The sequence below is a fragment of the Maniola hyperantus genome, chromosome 1 (genome assembly GCF_902806685.2).
Source record: "Maniola hyperantus chromosome 1, iAphHyp1.2, whole genome shotgun sequence".
Taxonomy (NCBI): Eukaryota; Metazoa; Arthropoda; class Insecta; order Lepidoptera; family Nymphalidae; genus Maniola; species Maniola hyperantus.
In genome coordinates, this window is record NC_048536.1 from 2,840,984 (window position 1) to 2,868,462 (window position 27,479).

A 27,479-nucleotide genomic window follows, 5' to 3' on the forward strand; every position below is an offset into this window, starting at 1 on the left:
AGTACTTAAACTTTTTTATAACAATAGGTACTACAAGATGTTTAGCCTTTATTAACAAAAATACACTATCGATAAAATTATCGACACACGCAAGCCCAAAATTAAGAGCGTTGACGCGTGGGACCACTTCGCAAGTTCTTTGTTTGTTTGAAAATGAAGGTTATATGAATTTGTTTTGTTTGCTGGCCATCTTTTTTTCCCGACCGCAGCGATAATCATTCAAGATACTTAGTGTATATCCCCTTATAGCAATAGCTTCTAATCTGCCCACAAGAATAGGAACAGAGACGGTATTAAAAGCCTTGGTGAGATTAATAATCACGCCTACTACTTTGTTCTTAGCTTCTATACGATTAACAATTTGATCAGTCAGAAGGTTGATGGCATCTTCTGTAGACTTTCCCTTCCGGAAACCAAACTGATTCTCAGATAAAATGTTATGTCTATTCAAGAAGCTGGCTGGCTGGTTGTTCAGAATTTTCTGGATGACATTTGAAAGCATTGTTAGCACTGAGATAGGTCTATAATTTGTAATTAAGGTACTCCGATAAATTTTGTACAATTGTGACTTTTAGGATTTTATTTCTGAAAGAAAAACCTTCAAGCTCTGTGCACATGCAAAGTGTCAAAAAAGAGTTCCATACAAAAGTGTTCTAGGGAGCCTTTTGAAAATTAAAAATAAATTTTGTATGGATGTGAATTTTTTTTCACTGGTTTACAAATCACCAGTGACCCAAGGTGTCGAACATTTTTTGTTTCGTAACCGTCTGTCTGATAGTTTTCAAGAGCCTTAAGGGTATCCTAGTCAGTTTTTCACGTCTGGCTATCTTTATAATCTTGTTGCCCTAGAGTTTTCACTTTTACGCACACGGAAAGTTTGCTCTGCTTGACCACGATACGTGATCATCATTAGCTATGATTGGAAGACTTTCGAAATTGGCACAGCTACGACCAATACGAGCTGTGCCAATTTCAAAAGTAGCCTGTGATTTAGTAGGATTTACTAAAAGACCATGCATAACTGAATTTCTAGGTCATCTGTAATCAGTCATTGGTATTTTTATGAGTGTGTCAAGAGTTGGGAGAAGGTCATTCCATCGAAAAACTCTTCTCATAAGGCTTTCGGTGGCTTTAGTGCCCACAAGACAGTTCTTCTAAGTGACACTGTCAGACTATTCGTATGGACGTTTTCGTATGGATAGCTTGGCCTTATGTTTCTTAGCATTGCTATGTATATCTTCTCTTATTGTAGGCATTACGAGATACTCGTGTGTTTCCGATGTTTTAGTAAACCACTAAAACAAACGGGGCTTTGAGTATTTACTGTGTGAAAGACTGAGTTTTGATATCACTGTAGTTTTTGTATGTTAGAAATAAATGTCTTTGTTAGAAATAACCCGAGAATGTGTTTATTATATGTGTTTTTCGTGGTTATTTATGTTAACTAAAAACGCACTGTCGGACTAAAGTCGCACTCGTAAAATTAGTAAACGTCTTCCGCAAGAATAAGGATTTGATAGAATTATTATTTTTCAATAAAATTAATAATTCATTTGCAATAGATCTTTAAGAAAGGCTTGTTCTTAAATATTTCAACCTTTTTATTCGTTATTACTCCTAATATCTGTAGCCCTTCGCACATGAATAATTCCTAAAAAATCGGTAATTGTGTATGAACGCTCTTAACATTGTCAACCGATATAATTTTTCGAGATTATGCCTCGATCTACAAATATTTTAGTAGATTTTTATCTTATGGACGAAAGAAATTCCTTTATTTACCCGGACTCACATTTTTATTTCGCATACGACTTATAATTACAGTAAAACTCGGCATCTTTTCGAGTTTTGTACGGCAGCTCTAATCACGGTGACAATTGGGCAAAAATGGCCCATAGTAATGTGCTCAAAAGACTTTGATATGAGCGTTTGCTCATATCCGCGGCTCGCCTACCCCGCCCACATGCTTCATCAAGTAGAGGGGGATTCCAACATCAATGGAAAATACTATATTTAGAATATTAACACCGTAGGGTTTTTGCTTAGATTACCTGTACATATTTGTAAATATAATTCGAGGATTAACGCTATTTTCGAACTCCCACTTTACACACGAAATTTTTACTTGAGTCAAGATGCTCGCGACTTCATCCGTGTCAATATAGGTTTAAAAAAAAATGATTTTCCGGGAAAGGGAGATAGCTTATTCCCTGAATTAACACATAGACTATTTTTTATCCAGAAAATTAAAGAGCTCATGCGGGATTTTTAAAAACCATATCCACACGGGCGAAGTCGCGGACATCATCTAGTAGGGACTAAAAGTGAAACAAACTAATGAATGCGATGATAAAATGCTGGGATGCTGGATGAAAAATCACCTATAAAACCGGCCAAGTACGAGTGAGACTCGCGTACCGCGTGTTTCGTACTGCAGTCGTATTTTATCTACATTTTGCACGATAAATCAAAAACTATTATACATAAAAATCTGTTTTAGAATGTACAAGCAAAGCCCTTTCATATGATATCCCGCTTGGTATAATTGTCTTACCCTAAAAATTTAAAATACTAATTATTTGTTCATGAAAACATTTTAAATTTTTTTGTGATGTAAGCACAAATTCACGGTTTTCGGATTTATTCCTTCTACTTGTTCTATAAGACCAATTCTAGGTCAACGGGAAGTACCCTATAGGTTTTTTAGACAGACACGACGGACAGACGGACGGACAGATAACAAAGTGATCTTATAAGGGTTCCTTTTTTCCTTTAACGTACGGAACCTTAAAAAACAAGTGAAAAAAGTTTAGTAATTAAACCACCACTGTTTTAGAACCATGACAAGCAAAACTTACGTGGCGTATGCAAGAAAAAATAATTGTGAATGATATTTCTGTTATTTCATAATAAGTAACTAGATTTACTAGAACTATTCTATATCTATTGTATATTCAGACTTATAAAAAGGTTGCGTGTCTTTACAATAAATAAAACAATAAATAGTTTGTTTTTGCAATGCGTGTTCAGTAGGTATGGGCGCACCTTAAATAGCCTTAATGACGTCATTTTGTATAATAAAGTAGACTTTTACATGTTAAACATAATATTGTACTAGCCTTAGATACCTACGTATATCGGCCGACATCTAGATTATGCGATATTTAAAAGTAATGTAAAAATAGGTCGTTTATAATAAACCATAAAGTTCATAAGTTAGGAATCATAGTTCACACGCAACACTCTCCGAAAGTGTTCCTATTTGTTTCTTAGTTTGTCCTTCAATCACGCCGCAGCGAGGCAATGGATCGAAACGATTTTTTTTGCATGTTGTGTTGAATTGAGCATTGGTTAGTTTTTATGCCGGGAAATCAAAGAGTTCCCAAGGAATTTTTAAAAACCTAAAGTGTGCCTCAGCTAGTATGTAATAACTAATAAGCAGGGGCGTGCACAGAGTTTGAAGCCAGGGTAGGCATTAGTTAGGTAGGAACTTGTTTACTGGCAGGTCATAATGAAAAATATGCATTGAACTATTACAACTGGGGTAAGCAGTGCATTTATGCCTCTATGACCTGCACGCCACTGCTAATAAGCGATATAAGCCAATATGCGGCCAGCCTGAAATGAAAACAGTGGATTATTTATTAATAAATTTATATATTTTATGCAAATCCGCCTTTATTTATACAATTCTATAAACAAAACCGTCGAATACAAAACAAATAAAAAGAAAACCCGGTCAAGTACGAGTCGGACTCGCACACGATGGGTTCCGTACCTACCATCGTAAAAGATAATAACACTATATACAACTTTTAAATTTAAGTGCCAGGGGGATCATTACCAAGCTTTCGCTGTCGTCCGTCTATCTGTCTGTCATCGGGCTGTGTCTCGTGAACTGGAATAGGGAGAGAGTTGAAATTTTCACAGAATATTTATTTCTATTGCCGCTATAACAAAAAATATTAAAAACATCAAAGTAGCTACCATGAAAATAAAAAAAAGTGTTATTTCTTGTACGATAATACGGAACCCTTGGTGTACGAGTTCAACTTGCACTTGACCGATTTTTATTATTTGTTATTATAATGGCAATAGAAATACACACTCTATGAAAATTTCAACTCTACCTATTACGGTTCATGAGATACAGGCAGGCAGGTTAGTACCTAGTTGGCACTCTTCGGGTGCGGAACCCTAAAAACCAACACGAAACGACTTCGAAACGGAATAATCATAAATCCAAATACAGAACTGAAGCACTTATAATAAATTCAAAATATTTCATTAGAGGTAGATTCAACCTGAGATATTGCATTAATATAGAATTTAATTTAGGTATCCCTACAGCGGGTTGGTGGGGGGAGAAATGGGAGGGGGACACCGCGTTCGACATTTATATTTTATACCGGGAGCCATGTCTGGACCTAGACTTTCAGACATTTTTAAAGAACTAGCTGATGCCCGTGTCTTCGTCCGCGTGGATTTAGGGTTTTAAAAATCCAGTGGGAACTCTTTATTTTCTGGGATAAAAAGTAGCCTATTCCTGTCCTTGGAGTAAAACTAAATAGATGATCATTTCTGATTTGATCATTTAGCAGAACTCCGACCATAGCTTCTTTAACCCCGCTTAGTATCTCTGACCATTTGAGACATAACAAAATTAAATTACATGCAATTCAATGTGATGATATCTTCTCATTTCTGATTTGTTCTTTTCATCGCCCGCTTGCCCGGTTTCTGAACTCGCCAGTTATGTTCTCATTAGCTATTGATTCAATAAATTTATGTATAGGATAAACGTCGGTTAACTGTCCATGCGTTCCTGAATACAACAATAACTATGAAACCGATAACCAGTTCATTATTCTGTTACAGGAAACAAGTTTTAAATGCATATTATTCTTTTATTACGCTATCAACACTAGTTTTATTATGAATAATATTTTTTTATATGCTAAACAAGTTTCTAAACACTGTTTTTGCAAAGTAACGAACAACTTACTATTAAAATACTTTTTAATCTAAAAATACGCAAACCATGAACTACCTACTGACAGATGAAACGTCAAATAACTTTATGGAATTGATAAACTCCATAAACGTGACACTGGCGAAACACTCTGTGCCCAGCTGGCACACCTAAAAGCCAATAATTGGGAATTGAATTGAATTGATTAACGGCGCACATTGGCTAGTTAAGTTTAAACGGAGTTTATCTTGCATTGCGTTGTTCAGAAACGCACTGTCTCGAGTTATCGGACCAATAGCGCTATTGAATAGATAAACCGTCGTTAAAGTACCTCAGAAACCGAGCAGTGTCTCTGAGTGTTCAGTGTTTGAAGACTTGTCTTCATTACAACCACAGTTCACGGTAGATTATTTTTTTCATACAATTCAATGCAATGACAGGCTACGTCACAACGAGCGTGCAGCGATCAACGTCGGTTGATTGCGGCGCGGCGATTCAGGTCAACGGGGATTAACGTACCCATTGACTCGTCGCTAGGTAATTTAGCTCGGTTGTGCTTACTGATAACTGCAATATATATGAATTGTTACTATCAGGCTAGTTGCACGTTCCAACTAGGTACTATGGGAGCGCGCAGACTGGGTGCGAGGTCGTATACTTAAGAAGAGAACCAGTCAAATCAGTTGAGAAACGTAGAAGAAATACGGAGTAAGCGTAGGCCGAGATAGTATAATTTACTTAGCTCAAACAAGACACCATTTTTGTTTTTAGTACTTTCTAGCTCGTAGTTTTAAGTTTACCTAATTTTAATTTTGTAATTTTTTAAGATTTGGTTATATATTTTTTCTCTTGTATTGCTTTGTGAGCTTAATAAACCGGTATTTATTTATTTACTCAAATGAAGCTGGAGGCCTAAGATACCGTCAACATAAAAGAGGCTGGCGGGAAGTGTCTGAGGATCGGATGTGGATGTTCAATGGGGAAGGTATCTGTGTGCGCAATGGGGAAGGTCTATATTCAGCAGTGGACTTCCAAAACTTAAAATGATGCTGAGGACTTTAAAATTAATACGCATTGAAGAACGTCCTCCTTTATTTTGAATTGGTTCAAAAGACGAAAGTTGCAGATACAATTGCACAAGAAGAACGCTAAAATACAACATGGATTCGCTCCAGAACTTCCCCTAACAAAGTTTTTCATCACGCTTCTTTGTTCTTGGTTTAATTCGTATTTCTGCTGCCATTAATATTGTAAATCCCCAGCGGTCGGTAGATCTACTTTTGAATTTAATCTGTGGTTTTCAATGATCTCCCTGACGACCTCGCTGGCGCAGTGGTAAGCGCTGTTGTCTGAAGCGCTGAAGAAACATAGAAATATACCTACTTTCTTTTGTATGGAATTAAAAATTAGTACACATTGCGTTCCATACACGCCCACTTGTGATATAAACACACATAATCACAACTCATACCGCCCGCCCTACGTAACATGAATGAGCAAAGCAGAAATGACGAGCTCGTAAATTATTTAGAACATTACGTGAGTTCGTATGGCGTATTAATAACAATGTTGCCGACTTTGGATAACTTCGCGCTATTTGGGGCATTTTCGGGCTGGTCGTGTTCGTATTTTTTGCTGGGGAGGGTTCCCACAGCTTTTCGTATTATATTTTTAGGAGTATAAAAGTTGCACGCCACTGAGCGATATGCTATTTTGGGACGGACTCTTTATTTTTAACCGACTTCCAAAAAGGAGGTGATTCTCAATTCGGCCCGTTTTTATTATTTTTTATTTTTAGATAGACGTACTTTAGCTTCAACCCTGATATTTTTTGGCGTATTTATAAAATTTGGTCCAGTGCGAGTCGCACATGAAAGGTCCCGTACAAGAAATTTTTTTTTTCAATTTTCATAGCAGCCATTTTTTAATTCTTATTTGTTGTTACAGCGGTAATAGATACATCAGAATTTCATCTCTCTACGTATTACGGTTCCGAGATACAGCCCGCTGACGGACAGACGGACAGCGGAGGCTTAGTAATAGGGTCCCGTAGGCACACTTTGGGTACGTACCCATGTTTGATCGAGTATGGGCATGGCATTAAGGGTGACGGCACCCTTAAAGACATGCCACTGATTAATTAGATCTGGCGTAGGGCCCATACTCGATCAAACATATTTTTATATCATTTTGATTCCTACATTCTACCTTATGTATCTCTACTATGTTTATTCGACTCTACCAAGAAAGAGCCAATTGAAAAACTTTTAACATATTCCTACTATTTATTATTAATTATTTTCCTTTACTCAAACCTGAGTAGAGGGTAGGCGTTACTCGTTAGTATGCAATACTTATATTCCTCAGTTCGGTGAATAGGTTGGCATAGCAGATTTATTCAAAACTAGGTAAGCTAAACTAAAATGCGGCTAACGTTCCAAGTTCCGTTTGAAGAGAGAAAGTATTAAACGTACGTATATTCATCCGACGCCCACATTCACACAGGCGCATAGACCTGGAAAACTGTACCCTAAATAAACCTCATGCAAAATGTTTACGTGAAAGGCTGGAACAAAACTCCTAAGCCATGCGTCGTCGGCAAAGTGATAAATCGCGGCCGCCTTTAACTACGGTGTGAATAAATGGTGGAAACTACTGCAGTCACACTACTGAATTTCAGGTCCTTTTCTTTAAAATATAACAGAGATACAGTGTGCTTAGTATGAGATTTTATATATTACTGACATTGATAGAATTTCAGAGATACTTCAAAAGATCTAGGTACCTACTACACCGGTTTTTTATTTAGGTAAATATGCAATTTCTAGCTGGATAAGTTGTATTTTATATGTATTTATATTTAAGGACCTTTCATCCCGTCTCGCGGAATCCACGGGGGACCGGAGGGCTGGCAGTTACCTCGGTCAGCATATTAGTTTGGCCATTCAACGAGGTAACGCTGCCAGCGTTCTGGGCACCCTGCCTCGTTGCGGTGGTTTAGATGATATTTTCGATTTGTAATTTTTATATTCTAGAATAAGTTTGGTATTTTTGTTTTTTGTATTTTCATTTGCATTAAAAACTATATTATTTATATTTTAATATAATTATGTTAATGTAAATGCAGGTAGTTAATTTAACTATAACATTGTGTGTTTGTGATTAATTACTTCAGAATTGTAACTTCATAATTACGTGCCTTATGTCGACGGCACTACGGTAGTGTACAGAAAAACTCAACCGAGTTGAGTTGAGAGAATGTTTACACCATAATCGTTATGAACCTTGTAAGCATCCTTTTGTAAACAAATAAAAAATATAAAAAATTTAGACGCCACATTAACAGTTCAAAGTAGGTACATAGAAATGACCGATAACCGGAGGGTTCAACATAGGCATTTTTCAGGAGATCGAACGCCGCCCATCCGTCATTCTGACCAATATGAGCCGATATTGAGGACGAAATTGAATATACAGATGGGTTTGCGACATTAATGTAATAATATTTTTTGTTCATAACAGATCGCGAATCGTTGTATCATATTTTAGATTGATAGATAGATAGATTTGTAGATTTTAGTTCTGTGTTCCATAAGTTTACCTACCTAGTTAGTTTTAAATACTCTGTGCCTAGTTTTCATACGAATACTATGCCCGTGTGTTGTGTACATAATTTTTATTATAAGTGTTAATTTCTCATTGGAGACTGCTTTGGTTTAAGTGTTTTTATATATATACTATCTATTTATCTAATTGTAACTGTTTGTCTCTACAAAATAAAATTAATTAAATTAAATTAAAATTAATTTACAAGATAATACCCAAGACTTCAGTTTAAAGTTTTAAACAGGATGCAAGCTATTTCGTCAAATTCAGTTAAACAGATGGGTCGTGAAAATATAACAGACAGACATACACACTATTGCATTTATAACATTAAGTACAAATTTCAATATGTAATATTACGAAAATATAATGCGGGAATTACTCTTGATCTGTTCCTAGATTTAAAGTTTTGATATAAATCGAAAATAAGCACAGTTAACAGTGAATTATTTCTCTTTTCATTCTCTATCTTTCCAGCTCTTACATGTTAATGCTCTATGTTACATTTGTACTTTGTTTTTATTTGTGACATCAACAACAAATAAATGCATTTTCTTTCTTTCTTTTCTCTTTGTCTAATTTGATGACATCTAAAGTTTAGTATCTTAGATAATATATAAGAGGAATTGTGCAACATCCATATAAACTCAAGAGACTTTCAAACGTAACGAAAACGTAGATTACGGTAAAATATTTAAACAATTTCAGTCTCGAAAAATACATAGCAACAGTCTGTCTAATAGTCAGTCCCATGAAATGGTTAGGTCAAACCATAAATCGTGATTTTTAATGACTAGTCCGGACATTCACGGCACACTATTAATCAGAACTAGGGTAAGTAGCCACCTCGTTTGTCAAGGAATGTATTCGGAAATGAGTTCAAATATATTTTCAACTTTTTCAAAAAATACTAGTTTAGAGAAAAATCACCAAACGTCAAAATGTTGCAAACTATTTTTATTTTTCTATTGTCCAAATATTTTTCTATAGGTATAATCACATTCACATCAATACAAATAGGTATATTCACATTTTTATTTACAAAAATAAAAAAGCAGGAAAATAATAGAAATAGAGGAAAAAAGAAGGTACAATAACTCAAACAAAAAGCAGAAATATTACGGAAAAATTCTGGACTGTTTCATAACGTACTCGTAGCTACGATCGATATCGCACGGCCTACGATGCTACGCGTAGCAACGCTACATCCTCTACCGTAGACATAGAATTCATTAGACCTGCAGCTGTGGGGTGATCCGCTAACTCAGTGATCAACACTGAATGATAGCCACCGAGCTCATTTGTCTTTAGGCTATCAACTAAGACATTTGCCTCCAATAAAACTAATAACAGACAGACAGACAACTAATTACAGTATGTTTTTTTTAAAGAACATTAGCCATGTTAAATGACTAATATTCCCCTTTCCTCTCTAACTAAGCATCAAGCTTGTGCTAGGAGTAGGTACGACAATAGTGCAACGGGCGGGGTTTGAACCGTCCAACTTTTTGGTTTTTCAGTCCACTCCTTTACCTGTTGAACTATTGAGGCTCAATGATAAAGTATCAATGATAAAGGAAGGACCGCATCAAAATTACAATGTCAATCATTCATCAATCATTAATTTATTGCCATGTTATCGAACTATGGTATTATTTTACAGTGTCTTATTAGAACTTACTCTCATTCTAGAACTCTTTTGATTTTGCTGCAATTAAATTAAAACTTTTGTCCATAGTCAAAACTTAACATACGCATATTATAATATCACTGACGCAACCTTGAGGTTTTACCCATCCCAAATCGCTTAACGCGCCTAAAGAAGTTTCACTTCAATAATTAAATAATCGGGTAGTATGAAGGCTATGCGAGGTCTAACGTTTCGCAAGTCTACGTCGCTTATGTAGCCCTAGAGACGTAGAGGATGTAATTATGAGCACGATTAAAGGCCTGGCGTGAAATTTTAATACAACCTTTTTTAATTTAGCGCGCAGGTACCGCGGGTTTAGCGTTTATTACTTTGATGAGGGAATATTTTCATCAGTGGCGCGCTCCGTTCGGGCAGAAAGGCAGTTTACATTGCAATATTACTATTTTTAGCGTCATACAAAATTCAACTTTACTATATCTAGGTACTACTAGATGATGCCTGCAGCTTCAATTTTGCCGCGTGAATTTTAAGATTTAAAAACCGGCCAAGTGCGAGTCAGACTCGCGCACTGAGGGTTCCGTACTAAAATCGTATTTTATCGACATTTTGCACGATAAATCAAAAACTATAATGCCTAAAAATAAAAATAAATCTGTTTTAGAATATACAAGTAAAGCCTTTTCATATATAGACAGACAGACAGACAGACAGACAACAAAGTGATCCTATAAGGGTTCCGTTTTTCCTTTTGAGGTACGGAACCCTAAAAATGTGGAAAATCTTTGATTTTCCGGGGTAAAAGTAGCCCATGTCCGTAACCGAGAAGCAATAACTATCTCCAGCTATCTCTGAACCAAATTTCGTGAAAATCATCAAATTAAGTTTCATCACTTAGTGACCTGTCTACTAAACTTTCCACTAGAACTTAATAGTTAACCAGCAAATTCGTGGCTGTATTAGTTTAGCTAACTAGTAAGCGCCGGAACTTTGAAGATGTTCAGAGTTCAAGACCGCAATATTGTATGGTCACTAGAATGGACCTGCAATCTGCATAAGTTGGTGAAGTTTCAAACTATACCAACAGTTGGCTAGAAAGCCATTCGATTTTGTTATAACGATAATGTCCTTATTCGTTACAAGTTATACTTACTTACTTCTTCCATTAATAAAATATCCTACCTATGATTTATATAAATAACGAGCTTATGCTCGCGACTTCATCCGCGTGGACAACACAAATTTCAAACTCCTATTTCACCCCCTTAGGGGTTGAATTTTCAAAAATCCTTTCTTAGCGGATGCCTACGTCATAAAAGCTATCTGCATGCCAAACTTCAGCTCGATCCGTCCATTAGTTTGAGCTATGCGTTGATGATCAGTCAGTCAATCAGTCAGTCACCTTTTCCATTTATATATTTAGATTTTAATGACGAAATTTCGTACAGGATAGCTTGCATCCAGGGAATGGACATAGACAATTTTTTTTTCCCAAAAAATTGAAGCGTTCCCACGGGATTCCTAAAAACCTAAATCCACGGCGGCCAAGGTAAACAAAGTACGAAGCCAATTCAGCCCATTCCAGCTCAAAATACTGTAATATTCTTATACCTATCAATTAAGATGGTTAAACTTTACAGGTAGACTTAAATTAAACTTAATTAAGAGACTATTGAACTTTGCCGTGATGAAAATCAAACTAGAATTAATACGGTTTCGGAGAAAAGAACAGAATATTTAAGCATCTCTTTAATTCTATTACCATTGTATATGCCTACGTATATTCTGACAATCAAAGTATTAAATTTATTAATGAGGCTCTTGAAATTATAATGAAACCTTATTAAATAATGTATACTAGCTGTTCCGTACTTTTGATAGTTTTATTGATTCTAGCACAAAACAGCTGCCTTTTTCCAAATTCTTATAATTTTATTAAAATCAGTCAGGGTTTAAAATGTGGCCACTTCCAAAATGATACGGCTAACCTAAAACGGCAACACTACAGTGCTGTCAACTTTCAGTCGAAGCTGAAACATACCGCGAACGCTCCGCGAGAACGCGTGACACGCAAAAACAGGCCTCTAACGGCTATCGCCGACAAAACCGAAATTATAGACGCGAAGTTCAGCATCTTGGACCAGATTCATCAACCCTGAATCCTTACCAGCGCATCTTGGGGGCCCGCATCATCGGAGCGCGTTCCCGGATCCGGTAAGTGACTGCATTTCACAAACCCTGATCGTCCACTAGCTTTTATTCTTAACACTAGCTTATGCTTGCCCGCGAGTTAGTTCGCGTGGGTATATGTTTAAAAAATCCAGCGGGAACTGTAGATATTTACGGGATAAAAGTAGCCTATGTGCTAATTCAAGGTACGATCTATCTCTACACCAAATTTCCGCCAAATCCTTCCAGTAGATTTTGCATGAAAGGAAACAAACAAACACACATACACACACACACACACACACACACACACACACACACACACACACACACGCACGCAGAAATACACACACACACACCCATACCCACTCTCACTCCCATACTCTCATATAGAAGAGGATAAAGAAGCTCGCATTTCACATATGACCCCGAAAACATTAGTCTCGCATTTTTTTTGCAGTCGTGAAAAAAAGTGTTTTAGCAGTAGTTTTAAATTGTTATTCGTAGCAGAGAGAGATAAATGGACGGTAGCGAGGTCACGAGAGGCTGCGACTTGGACAAATCGCATCTACGGAGTCGCCGACCAAGTCTGTCCATAATTGATTGACTTCTGGAAAATTTCAAGGAAACTGCGATATTGGATTTCGTAGCGATGTTTTATTTGTGCCAAAAAAATGTCTTAAGAATTATTCCTATTCGTATCAAGGTAAAGTTTATATTAGGACCTCTGTTCGGCTAACTCTAATCTATTATAGGTCTCAGAGTGCTGGTCTGTTAAAAAAACCGGCCAAGTGCGAGTCAGGCTCGCGCAACGACGATTCCGTACTAACTACAATAGTATTTTTTCGACATTTTGCACGATAATTCAAAAACTATGATGCATAAAAATACACAAAAATCTGTTTTAGAATGCACAGATGAAGGCCTTTCATATGATACCACACTTGATATAGTTATCTTACTTCGAAAATTTCAACTACTAATTATTGTAAGGCAACGTGTAGGCATTGTACACGACAGCGGTGCGCGGGGGTGCCGCCAAGCATTTCCCCGTGACCGCCGCAGGCGCGTCCCGGCCCTGCGTTTGCCCCTCAGTACTCCCATGTTCGACAACGTGCACGCACGCAAGACAGCGAGCTCGTCACGAGCCCTGCCGCGTTAACATTATTTACCTCGTGCCTATGTAATTCAAATGATTGTTATTTGTAATATACTTTTATTTTATGTGAGCCAAGCATTTTATTAGCTCATAGTGGCGCCTAAACGTGGAGCACGAGGAAAGAACATTCAATCGGGAGTACATACATACCTACCTTTGTGTGGTTTCGTGGAATCGCGTTCGTTCGATTTTTTCCGTCGCGCTACTTGTGGCCAACGGTCAACGGACATTTTGTTACGATCCATGAACACTGCCGTGCTAAAGTGAGGTCAACTCAATAGACGTTTTACGTAACGAACGGGGATACCTATCGCGTCGAGTTAATTACATCGCGTACGAGAGGTCCGTCGCGCTTCTGGGAAGCCAACGGCCATTTTGGGTGATTGTGAAGCGACACATCGCTACCTAACCCTACTACGACGCGATGACGACGCGCAGCAAGACCCGGACGGAGTCGAAAAACGAAGGGATGGCCAGCCCGGATGACCGGGAGCAAGAAGTAGAAGATCTCATCGGAAGCGCGACCCGGGAGTCGCCTTCTGCACTGATGATAACGGAGAGCCAGCTCGCCGCACTCATCCGAGGGATCTCGGGTGGAAATATCAGCACGCCGCCCGCGCCGCCGCCATGCGGGACGTTCGCGAAGTGTTCGGCTCGCTTCGCGGGGAGTTTGCCGCGCGATCCCGACGTGCTAGAAGCTTTCATCGATGCAGTCGAGGTGTATAAGGACTGCACTAACGTCTCCGATGAACACGCTCTGCGAGGCCTACCCATGCTTCTCACTGGTGAGGCAGCTGTCTGGTGGCAAGGCGTGAAGGCAACAACGACCACGTGGGCCGCTGCGATAGAGTGTCTACGAGGCATGTTCGGCGCACCACGAGCTCCATACAAGATCTTCCGTGACGTTTTCGCCGCCGAGCAACAGGACAGCGAGCGTGCCGACGTGTTCGTCGCGCGCACTCGTGCGGCGCTTTCGAAACTTCCGTACAACCTCGAGGACCACATCCAAGTAGACATGTGTTATGGACTTTTACATAAACGCGTGCGTAAACGGTTGAAGCGTGAGGAATGCGTAAGTACTGAGGGGTTGTTACGTAGGGCTAGGGAAGTCGAAGAAAATATAGAAGAATTAGTAAATGTAAGTAGTAAACCTGTTTCAAAGAACTCTTCTCATAATAATAATATGGAAAGTTTGCCTAGTACTAGTCACGCTGACAAGGTAACTATTAAACCACGGCAGAGTCGCCCCAAGTGCAGCTTTTGTCATATTTTTGGGCATGTAGTGTCAGAATGCCGTAGGTTAAAAGACAAAGAGAAAGAAAAATCTGAATCAAGCTCTAAGAGCGACAATAGTAGTGCGTTGCGGTGTTATGGATGTGGCCAGCTAGGGGTAGTGAGATCTCGGTGCACTACCTGCAGGGCTGCCAGTAACAATAATAAAGCAGGCGATAAACAAGTGGATTTTCACAGCTTTTCAGAAGTCAACGAACCTACTTCTGCACCGGCTCGCCCCGTGGTGCGGGTGAGCGCCGCGGGCCGAGCAGGCGTCGCCATGCTGGATACCGGAGCGACGCACTGCATCGCCAGCCCGGGACTGCATCACATCCTGCTGGATGCCGGGGTGCAGTTCTACGAGTCGCAACGATCAGTGAGACTCGCTGATGGGACTCGCCGGGTGAGTAGAATTTTCACCGGTGACACAGAACTCGAATTGGGAGGCCGCGATTTGCCCATTACCTTTATGGTACTACCTGATGCTGCCGATGCTAGAACTTTACTCGGCCTTGACTTTATTACTCAGGCAGGCATAATAGTTGATGCGCCTCAACAAGTCTGGTACTTTAGTGACTCTCCGAGTACCAAGTATGATTTTGTTACATACCACTTACCATCTAAAAACGATGACCACTCACCATCGCAAAATGATGAACTTCTCGCTTTAAATAATGATCAGTCTGTCTACCTTAGAGATGAAGAGGGTACTAAGCTTACTAGTGACCAGAGGTCCCAGCTGGATCAGCTGCTGTCCAAGTATGCCGACGTGTTCGCAGCTGACGGCCCGCCTACCGAGTACGCTATGCACTGCATTAAGGTGAAGAAGGGTCAACAACCTATTGCGTCACCACCCTATAGAATGTCTGCAGGTAAGAAGGAGATATTAGAAAAGGAGCTGCAAAAGTTACTCGAGCAGGACATAATAGAAGAATGCGAATCACCATGGGCTGCAAACGTTGTTTTAGTGGGAAAGAAAGATGGAGGAGTGCGCTTATGCGTAGACTATAGGAAGCTTAATTCAGTCACCGAACCCGACCGGTATCCACTTCCTCGGATGGAAGATATCCTTCACGAGGCAAAGGCGAGCAACTACATGTCAACTCTTGACCTTCGCTCGGGATACTTTCAGGCTTTAGTGCAGCCTGAAGATCGGGATAAGACTGCGTTTGTCACGCCGTTAGGGACTTATAGGTTCAAACGAATGCCGATGGGTCTGAGGAACTCGGGCGCTACCTTTCAAAGGTTGATGGACCGTTTTAAATCCAACCTACAGGATATCAATATATGGGCTTACCTTGATGATTTGTGCTTACTTTCAGACTCATACGAGAAGCACCTGGAAGACCTGGAGGCTGTTTTTCAACGCCTGCGGATGTTCAAGCTGCGCGTCCATCGAGGGAAAAGCTGTTTCGCTAGAGACTCCATAAGATTTTTGGGGCATGTGATAGTGCCAGGCGGCTTGTCCACGGACTGCCAGAAAGTGACCGCCATCGCAGCCATGACCCCACCACTAAATCTTAAGCATCTCAAGAGCTTCATTCAAGCCGCAAGTTGGTTCCGGCGTTTCATCCCTAACTTTGCTGCTACAGCCAAACCGCTGACGGATCTGCTGAAGAAGGCCAGCACCTGGCGATGGGAGCAACCCCAGCAAGATGCATTCGAACAGTTAAAGGTAAAACTTACATCTGCACCTATATTACGACAAGCTGATGGCACAAAACCCTACTCGCTGTACACTGATAGTAGTGGCTACGCCCTCGGGGCTGCTTTGATGCAAGGGGAGGGGCCTGACGAACGTCCAATCGAATACGCCAGCCGCATACTCAATAGCGCCGAGAAAAACTACACGACGACGGAGAGAGAAGCGCTCGCGGTCGTATGGGCAGTGCAGAAATTTAGAGGATATATAGAAGGATCGACAGTACGTGTGATGACCGACCACCAACCGCTGAAATGGCTCATGAGCTTGAAATCGCCGAGTGGTCGTCTAGCACGCTGGGCGCTGTCGCTACAAGAGTATAATCTTGAGATAAATTATACACCAGGTAAAAAGAACGTTATCGCCGATGCACTATCGCGTCCATCGTGCGCTAACGATGATGCGTGCGACTTCTGTTATACTATCGTGGATATGCCCACGCGAAACCCGGCAGATATCAGAGAGAACCAGATGAAAGATCTTGAAGTCAAGAAAGTTATAGACGACATGGAATCGAACGATCCCTTTAAAGCGCGAATGTGGTCCGATAAAGGCTACGTCATGTCAGACGGCATTCTGTACAGGTGCTCAGCCGACGACGAGGACGTCGAGCAGCCCTGCCTCGTGGTGCCGCAGCACGAGCGCGCGCGCGCCCTCGCCGACCTGCACGACGCACCGACCGCTGGTCACTTTGGCGTCGAGCGCACCTTGGAAAGTCTGAGAGCCAGATACTACTGGCCAGGCATGAGAGCCCAGGTAGCTGACTACATCAAGCGATGCGTTCCCTGTCAGAGATATAAAGTGGATACCCGTAAACCAGCTGGCCTAGTACAGACGCCAGCTACGGCGAGAAGGTTCGAGGTCATATCTATCGACTTGTTTGGTCCTCTCCCTGAGACCCAAGAAGGGAATCGCTGGATCTTTATAGTAGAAGATGTATGTAGTCGGTGGGTCGAGCTGTTCGCACTTAAAGCTGCTACGAGCGCAGAGTGTGCTAAAATTCTCATCAACGAAATTTACTTTAGGTAGGGGACGAGCCGCCGGGTGATTTCCGATAACGGAGTCCAATTCATCAGTGACGTGATGCAGCAGGCGTGCCACGCCATGGGAGTCACCCAGGCACTCACCCCACTCTATCACCCGCAAAGTAACCCAATTGAGAGGAAGAATCGAGACCTCAAGCCACAGCTCGCTATATTAGTCGGCCGAGATCACACCTCGTGGGATACTCACCTCGCCGCTATCCGCTTTGCGATGAACTCAGCTGTGACTGCCAGTACCGGATTCTCACCTGCTTATCTCACCTTCGGGCGGGAACTCCGAGCTCCTAGCGATGCCACCACCGACGTCCGCGCCATTTTAGAAGAAGACAATTTCGTCCCTAGCTTTACGCCTTACCTGAAAAAGATGGCTAATGTACTAGCCCAAGCCAGAGATGTGCATGAACGCGCGCAAGCGGAATCAAAGAAGTACGCAGATGATGGGCGACGGCCGGCGCCTTTGTATAAGGAGGGTGATTTGGTCCTGCTGAAGACCCACGGCTCCAACGACGCTGCCAGAGGGCAAACGCCGAAACTACTGCCGCGTCGCGACGGCCCGTACCGCGTGCGCCAGGTGTGCGGTCCTGCTACTTTCCAGCTGGAGAAAATCAGCGATCAGGAGGTTATTGGTAAGTACCACTCGTCTGATCTTACTCCCTTCGTTGGTCACATCCAAGCGCCGCTTCAGGAAAAGCGTAAACGGGGCCGACCCCGTAAGTTAGGTGCTAGTCCTATTGGTACCACGCTACCACCAGGACTATAGGGGGGAGATGTAAGGCAACGTGTAGGCATTGTACACGACAGCGGTGCGCGGGGGTGCCGCCAAGCATTTCCCCGTGACCGCCGCAGGCGCGTCCCGGCCCTGCGTTTGCCCCTCAGTACTCCCATGTTCGACAACGTGCACGCACGCAAGACAGCGAGCTCGTCACGAGCCCTGCCGCGTTAACATTATTTACCTCGTGCCTATGTAATTCAAATGATTGTTATTTGTAATATACTTTTATTTTATGTGAGCCAAGCATTTTATTAGCTCATATTATTTATTAATTCATGACCACAATTGAATTTTTTTGTGTGATGTAACCACAAATTCACGGTTTTCAGATTTTCCCCCTAGTATCTGTTATAAAATCTACCTACCTGCCAAATTTCATGATTCTAAGTCAACGGGAAGTACCCTGTAGGTTTCTTGACAGACCGACAGACAACAAAGTGATCCTATAAGGTTTCCGTTCCTTTTGAGGTACGGAATTCTAAAAAACCCAAAAAAAGATACTGAGTAATATAAAGATAAGTAATCAAATGGCAGATGGAGTTATCTTACTTGATAAGGTACAAAATAGGCATATCTGGGCACCTTTAAAATAGCGCCAATCGAGGATAAATTCTTAGAGAGACGGATGTGGTGGATGATCATCTTCTTAAATATTTAAAAGGAAAAGGTGACTGACTGACTGATCTATCAACGCACAGCTGAAACTACTGGGTGGATTGGGCTGAAATTTGGCACGCAGATAGCTGTTATGACGTAGGCATCCGCTAAGAAAGGATTTTTAGAAATTCAACCCCTAAGGGGGTGAAATAGGGGTTTGAAATTTGTGTAGTCCACGCTGACGAAGTCGCGGGCATAAGCTAGTGTTATGATAAGACCGTGTGACGTGTGAGAAATTCGTGCGGCAAGATGAGAACCGAGTGACGTCAGCGCGGCAGTGACAGTAGTCGTGCCATTATGTTGCGGGCGACAAAATTGGCGGAGGGGTGTCAGTGTCGCTTTCTTACTTAATTTTTAACTACCCTATTTTTTTTCTCTAGGAGGAGGAAAAATCCCTAACGGACTTCTGTCTATCGACAGGGTGTGTCCGACTCGCACGGACTAAACGACCTCCCCCTCTGCGAGATCAGCACGGAACCGTATCACATTACTTCGTGCTGACACTCTGGTTGCTCTCTCTCCTTTTTTTCTTGTCTTTCTCTCTCTTCCCTTCTCATCATTATGGCCCTCAGCATCTGACCGTATCTGTGCCACTCGTCCTCGCTTGACACCATACGGGCTACCAGATTTTGGGCGTTGACACTGTCACTTGCTCCCTGTGCCGCTTCTCTAAGATCCGCGTACGCGGGACACTCAAAAATCGCGTGTCTCGGGGTGTCTTCTTCTCCGCAAAAGTAGCAATTTAACTACCCTATATCAATGCTTTTTTACGCAACAATAGAGAGAGATAGAGAGAGTAAAATATGTCTTGCACATGTCTTGTCACTCTATAGTCATGTCTCCGTTCATTATTGACACCAACAATATCTGTTTGCTACATCGACAACAATTTCTAGATTAATATTGATTGGTTCAGTACCGATCATGTACTATTGGTACATATTGTAAACTATAACACACGGGTTACAGAGTAGTGATTCATGACGGATTTACGAGCGGGCTCTGTAATGGTGTGCTCTGTAGTGTCCGTGAACTTAGCAGAGCATGTGCTAGCAGATCAAAAATAAAAAGGAGTTCTATTCGCATGCAGAAGAGTTCTAGAGTTCCTGATACTTTTTAAAGATAGTTCTGGCGTTTTAACCAAAAAAATCGCAGTTAAAATAATGCTCTGCTAACTTCCGGTAGCAGATCATTTTCGAGCAAAGTAAAAAAAAAAGACAGTTCTGTACGCATGCAGGTCAGTTCTATAGTTCCTCATACTTAATAATGATAGTTCTGGCCATTTAAGCTTAAAAAAAATCGATTGAAAAAATGAAAAAAAAATCAAACTTTATAATCACAAGTCATTAAAAAAATTCCAGCAGCTAGAACTCTGATCTGAGAGGCGGGAACTCCTCGATTTATTCTAGCTTATTAAACAAGCTATCGAATAAACCTACAAACTAAACCAGAACTCTCATAAAAATGCCAGCAGAGCATACCAGAAGAGTCAACTACTTTAAATTTTCGAACTTAATATCAAAAGTTATTTTAAAGAATCCAGCAGCTAGAACTCTGATCTGAGAGGTGGGAACTCCTCGAATTATTCTAGCTTATTAAACAAGCTATCGAATAAACCTACAAACTTAACCAGAACTCTCATAAAAATGCCAGCAGAGCATAGCAGAAGAGTCAATTACTTTAAATTTTCGAACTTAGCATCAAAAGTTATTTAAAAAACTCCAGCAGCTAAAACTCTGATCTGAGAGGCGAGAACTCCTCGATTTATTCTAGCTTATTAAACAAGCTATCGAAAAAACCTATAATCTATCCTGGAACTCTCAAAAAGATACCAACAGAGCATACAAGAAGAGTCAATCACTTCAAATTTTCGAACTTAATATCAAAAGTTATTTAAAAGAATCCAGCAGCTAGAACTCTGATCTGAGAGGCGAGAACTCCTCGATTTATTCTAGCTTATTAAACAAGCTATCGAATAAACCTACAAACTAAACCAGAACTCTCATAAAAATGCCAGCAGAGCATACCAGAAGAGTCAATTACTTTAAATTTTCGAAATTAATATCAAAAGTTATTTAAAAGAATCCAGCAGCTAGAACTCTGATCTGAGAGGCGGGAACTCCTCGATTTATTCTAGCTTATTAAACAAGCTATCGAAAAAACCTATAATCTAGCCTGGAACTCTCAAAAAGATGCCAGCAGAGCATACAAAAAGAGTCAACTACTTAAAATTTTCGAACTTAATATCAAAAGTTATTTTAAAGAATCCAGCAGCTAGAACTCTGATCTGAGAGGCGGGAACTCCTCGATTTATTCTAGCTTATTGAACAAGCTATCGAATAAACCTACAAACTAAACCAGAACTCTCATAAAAATGCCAGCAGAGCATAGCAGAAGAGTCAACTACTTTAAATTTTCGAAATTAATATCAAAAGTTATTTAAAAGAATCCAGCAGCTAGAACTCTGATCTGAGAGGCGGGAACTCCTCGATTTATTCTAGCTTATTAAACAAGCTATCGAACAAACCTACAAACTGAACCAGAACTCTCATAAAAATGCCAGCAGAGCATACAAGAAGAGTCAATTACTTTAAATTTTCGAACTTAGTATCAAAAGTTATTAAAAAAACTCCAGTAGCTAGAACTCTGATCTGAGAGGCGGGAACTCCTCGATTTATTCTAGCTTATTAAACAAGATATCGAAAAAACCTATAATCTAGCCTGGAACTCTCATAAAAATGCCAGCAGAGCATAGCAGAAGAGTCAACTACTTTAAATTTTCGAAATTAATATCAAAAGTTATTTAAAAGAATCCAGCAGCTAGAACTCTGATCTGAGAGGCGGGAACTCCTCGATTTATCCTAGCTTATTAAACAAGCTATCGAATAAACCTACAAACTGAACCAGAACTCTCATAAAAATGCCAGCAGAGCATACCAGAAGAGTCAGTTACTTTAAATTTTCGAACTTAGTATCAAAAGTTATTAAAAAAACTCCAGTAGCTAGAACTCTGATCTGAGAGGCGGGAACTCCTCGATTTATTCTAGCTTATTAAACAAGCTATCGAATAAACCTACAAACTAAACCAGAACTCTCATAAAAATGCCAGCAGAGCATAGCAGAAGAGTCAACTACTTTAAATTTTCGAAATTAATATCAAAAGTTATTTAAAAGAATCCAGCAGCTAGAACTCTGATCTGAGAGGCGGGAACTCCTCGATTTATTCTAGCTTATTAAACAAGCTATCGAAAAAACCTATAATCTAGCCTGGAACTCTCATAAAAATGCCAGCAGCAGAAGAGTCAACTACTTTAAATTTTCGAAATTAATATCAAAAGTTATTTAAAAGAATCCAGCAGCTAGAACTCTGATCTGAGAGGCGGGAACTCCTCGATTTATCCTAGCTTATTAAACAAGCTATCGAATAAACCTACAAACTGAACCAGAACTCTCATAAAAATGCCAGCAGAGCATACCAGAAGAGTCAGTTACTTTAAATTTTCGAACTTAGTATCAAAAGTTATTAAAAAAACTCCAGTAGCTAGAACTCTGATCTGAGAGGCGGGAACTCCTCGATTTATTCTAGCTTATTAAACAAGCTATCGAATAAACCTACAAACTAAACCAGAACTCTCATAAAAATGCCAGCAGAGCATAGCAGAAGAGTCAACTACTTTAAATTTTCGAAATTAATATCAAAAGTTATTTAAAAGAATCCAGCAGCTAGAACTCTGATCTGAGAGGCGGGAACTCCTCGATTTATCCTAGCTTATTAAACAAGCTATCGAATAAACCTACAAACTGAACCAGAACTCTCATAAAAATGCCAGCAGAGCATACCAGAAGAGTCAGTTACTTTAAATTTTCGAACTTAGTATCAAAAGTTATTAAAAAAACTCCAGTAGCTAGAACTCTGATCTGAGAGGCGGGAACTCCTCGATTTATTCTAGCTTATTAAACAAGCTATCGAATAAACCTACAAACTAAACCAGAACTCTCATAAAAATGCCAGCAGAGCATACCAGAAGAGTCAACTACTTTAAATTTTCGAAATTAATATCAAAAGTTATTTAAAAGAATCCAGCAGCTAGAACTCTGATCTGAGAGGCGGGAACTCGTCGATTTATTCTAGCTTATTAAACAAGCTATCGAATAAACCTACAAACTAAACCAGAACTCTTATAAAAATGCCAGCAGAGCATACCAGAAGAGTCAATTACTTTAAATTTTCGAACTTAGTATCAAAAGTTATTAAAAAAACTCCAGTAGCTAGAACTCTGATCTGAGAGGCGGGAACTCCTCGATTTATTCTAGCTTATTAAACAAGCTATCGAAAAAACCTATAATCTAGCCTGGAACTCTCAAAAAGATGCCAGCAGAACATACAAGAAGAGTCAACTACTTTAAATTTTTGAACTTAGTTTTAAAAGTTATTAAAAAAACTCCAGTAGCTAGAACTCTGACCTGAGAGGCGGGATCTCCTCGATTTATTCTAGCTTATTAAACAAGCTATCGAATAAACCTAAAAAATAAACCAGAACTCTCATAAAAATGACAGCAGAGCATACAAGAAGAGTCAACTACTTTAAATTTTCGAACTTAGTATCAAAAGTTATTAAAAAAACTCCAGTAGCTAGAACTCTGATCTGAGAGGCGGGAACTCCTCGATTTATTCTAGCTTATTAAACAAGCTATCGACTGCTGGATTCTTTTAAATAACTTTTGATATTAAGTTTTAAAATTTGAAGTGATTGACTCTTCTTGTATGCTCTGCTGGCATCTTTTTGAGAGTTCCGGGCTAGATTATAGGTTTTTTCGAGAGCTTGTTTAATAAGCTAGAATAAATCGAGGAGTTCCCGCCTCTCAGATCAGAGTTCTAGCTACTGGAGTTTTTTTAATAACTTTTGATACTAAATTCGAAAATTTAAAGTAATTGACTCTTCTGGTATTGCTCTGCTGGCATTTTTATGAGAGTTCTGGTTAAGTTTGTAGGTTTATTCGATAGCTTGTTTAATAAGCTAGAATAAATCGAGGAGTTCCCGCCTCTCAGATCAGAGTTCTAGCTACTGGAGTTTTTTTACATAACTTTTGATACTAAGTTCGAAAATTTAAAGTAATTGACTCTTCTGGTATGCTCTGCTGGCATTTTTATGAGAGTTCTGGTTTAGTTTATAGGTTTGATCGATAGCTTGTTTAATAAGCTAAAATAAATCGAGGAGTTCCCGCCTCTCAGATCAGATTTCTAGCTGCTGGATTCTTTAAAATAACTTTTGATATTAAGTTCGAAAATTTAAAGTAGTTGACTCTTCTGGTATGCTCTGCTGGCATTTTTATGAGAGTTCTGGTTTAGTTTGTAGGTTTATTCGATAGCTTGTTTAATAAGCTAGAATAAATCGAGGAATTTTCCGCCTCTCAGATCAGAGTTCTAGCTGCTGGATTCTTTTAAATAACTTTTGATATTAAGTTCGAAAGTTTAAAGTAATTCACTCTTCGTGTATGCTCTGCTGGCATCTTTTTTAAGAGTTCCAGGCTAGATTATAGGTTTATTTGATAGCTTGTTTAATAAGCTTAAATAAATTGAGGAGTTCCCGCCTCTCAGATCAGAGTTCTAGCTACTGGAGTTCTTTTACATAACTTTTGATACTAAGTTCGAAAATTTAAAGTAATTGACTCTTCTGGTATGCTCTGCTGGCATTTTTATGAGAGTTCTGGTTTAGTTTATAGGTTTGTTCGATAGCTTGTTTAATAAGCTAGTATAAATCGAGGAGTTCCCGCCTCTCAGATCAGAGTTCTAGCTGCTGGAGTTTTTTTAATAACTTTTGATACTAAGTTCGAAAATTTAAAGTAATTGACTCTTCTGGTATGCTCTGCTGGCATTTTTATGAGAGTTCTGGTTTAGTTTGTAAGTTTATTCGATAGCTTGTTTAATAAGCTAGAATAAATCGAGGAGTTCTCGCCTCTCAGATCAGAGTTTTAGCTGCTGGAGTTTTTTTAATAACTTTTGATACTAAGTTCGAAAATTTAAAGTAATTGACTCTTCTGGTATGCTCTGCTGGCATTTTTATGAGAGTTCTGGTTTAGTTTGTAAGTTTATTCGATAGCTTGTTTAATAAGCTAGAATAAATCGAGGAGTTCCCGCCTCTCAGATCAGAGTTCTAGCTGCTGGAGTTTTTTTAATAACTTTTGATACTAAGTTCGAAAATTTAAAGTAACTGACTCTTCTGGTATGCTCTGCTGGCATTTTTATGAGAGTTCTGGTTAAGTTTGTAGGTTTATTCGATAGCTTGTTTAATAAGCTAGAATAAATCAAGGAGTTCCCGCCTCTCAGATCAGAGTTCTAGCTACTGGAGTTTTTTTAATAACTTTTGATAATAAATTCGAAAATTTAAAGTAATTGACTCTTCTGGTATGCTCTGCTGGTATCTTTTTGAGAGTTTCAGGATAGATTATAGGTTTTTTCGATAGCTTGTTTAATAAGCTAGAATAAATCGAGGAGTTCTCGCCTCTCAGATCAGAGTTTTAGCTGCTGGAGTTTTTTAAATAACTTTTGATGCTAAGTTCGAAAATTTAAAGTAATTGACTCTTCTGCTATGCTCTGCTGGCATTTTTATGAGAGTTCTGGTTAAGTTTGTAGGTTTATTCGATAGCTTGTTTAATAAGCTAGAATAAATCGAGGAGTTCCCGCCTCTCAGATCAGAGTTCTAGCTGCTGGATTCTTTTAAATAACTTTTGATATTAAGTTCGAAAATTTAAAGTAATTGACTCTTCTGGTATGCTCTGCTGGCATTTTTATGAGAGTTCTGGTTTAGTTTGTAAGTTTATTCGATAGCTTGTTTAATAAGCTAGAATAAATCGAGGAGTTCCCGCCTCTCAGATCAGAGTTCTAGCTGCTGGAGTTTTTTTAATAACTTTTGATACTAAGTTCGAAAATTTAAAGTAACTGACTCTTCTGGTATGCTCTGCTGGCATTTTTATGAAAGTTCTCGTTTAGTTTGTAGGTTTATTCGATAGCTTGTTTAATAAGCTAGAATAAATCGAGGAGTTCCCGCCTCTCAGATCAGAGTTCTAGCTGCTGGATTCTTTTAAATAACTTTTGATATTAATTTCGAAAATTTAAAGTAGTTGACTCTTCTGCTATGCTCTGCTGGCATTTTTATGAGAGTTCTGGTTAAGTTTGTAGGTTTATTCGATAGCTTGTTTAATAAGCTAGAATAAATCGAGGAGTTCCCGCCTCTCAGATCAGAGTTCTAGCTACTGGAGTTTTTTTAATAACTTTTGATAATAAATTCGAAAATTTAAAGTAATTGACTCTTCTGGTATGCTCTGCTGGTATCTTTTTGAGAGTTTCAGGATAGATTATAGGTTTTTTCGATAGCTTGTTTAATAAGCTAGAATAAATCGAGGAGTTCTCGCCTCTCAGATCAGAGTTTTAGCTGCTGGAGTTTTTTAAATAACTTTTGATGCTAAGTTCGAAAATTTAAAGTAATTGACTCTTCTGCTATGCTCTGCTGGCATTTTTATGAGAGTTCTGGTTTAGTTTGTAGGTTTATTCGATAGCTTGTTTAATAAGCTAGAATAAATCGAGGAGTTCCCGCCTCTCAGATCAGAGTTCTAGCTGCTGGATTCTTTTAAATAACTTTTGATAATAAATTCGAAAATTTAAAGTAACTGACTCTTCTGGTATGCTCTGCTGGCATTTTTATGACAGTTCTCGTTTAGTTTGTAGGTTTATTCGATAGCTTGTTTAATAAGCTAGAATAAATCGAGGAGTTCCCGCCTCTCAGATCAGAGTTCTAGCTGCTGGAGTTTTTTTAATAACTTTTGATACTAAGTTCGAAAATTTAAAGTAACTGACTCTTCTGGTATGCTCTGCTGGCATTTTTATGAAAGTTCTCGTTTAGTTTGTAGGTTTATTCGATAGCTTGTTTAATAAGCTAGAATAAATCGAGGAGTTCCCGCCTCTCAGATCAGAGTTCTAGCTGCTGGATTCTTTTAAATAACTTTTGATATTAATTTCGAAAATTTAAAGTAGTTGACTCTTCTGCTATGCTCTGCTGGCATTTTTATGAGAGTTGTGGTTAAGTTTGTAGGTTTATTCGATAGCTTGTTTAATAAGCTAGAATAAATCGAGGAGTTCTCGCCTCTCAGATCAGAGTTTTAGCTGCTGGAGTTTTTTTTAATAACTTTTGATACTAAGTTCGAAAATTTAAAGTAACTGACTCTTCTGGTATGCTCTGCTGGCATTTTTATGAAAGTTCTCGTTTAGTTTGTAGGTTTATTCGATAGCTTGTTTAATAAGCTAGAATAAATCGAGGAGTTCCCGCCTCTCAGATCAGAGTTCTAGCTGCTGGATTCTTTTAAATAACTTTTGATATTAATTTCGAAAATTTAAAGTAGTTGACTCTTCTGCTATGCTCTGCTGGCATTTTTATGAGAGTTGTGGTTAAGTTTGTAGGTTTATTCGATAGCTTGTTTAATA

General features: G+C 39.2%; 2 protein-coding genes across 5 annotated transcripts in view; one reads left to right on the plus strand and one right to left on the minus strand.

The window, feature by feature from the left end:
• The window catches only part of LOC117996993 (pseudouridylate synthase RPUSD2-like), a 471,791-nt gene that overhangs the window by 39,732 nt on the left and 404,580 nt on the right, over positions 1 to 27,479 (minus strand). The window lies entirely within an intron of this gene.
• LOC138402258 (uncharacterized) lies at positions 13,785 to 17,564 on the plus strand. The gene is made up of 2 exons (XM_069498190.1): positions 13,785 to 15,698; positions 16,149 to 17,564. Exons 1-2 carry the CDS (start codon positions 13,979 to 13,981, stop codon positions 17,555 to 17,557), a joined length of 3,129 nt encoding a protein of 1,042 aa, XP_069354291.1. The 5' UTR covers positions 13,785 to 13,978; the 3' UTR covers positions 17,558 to 17,564.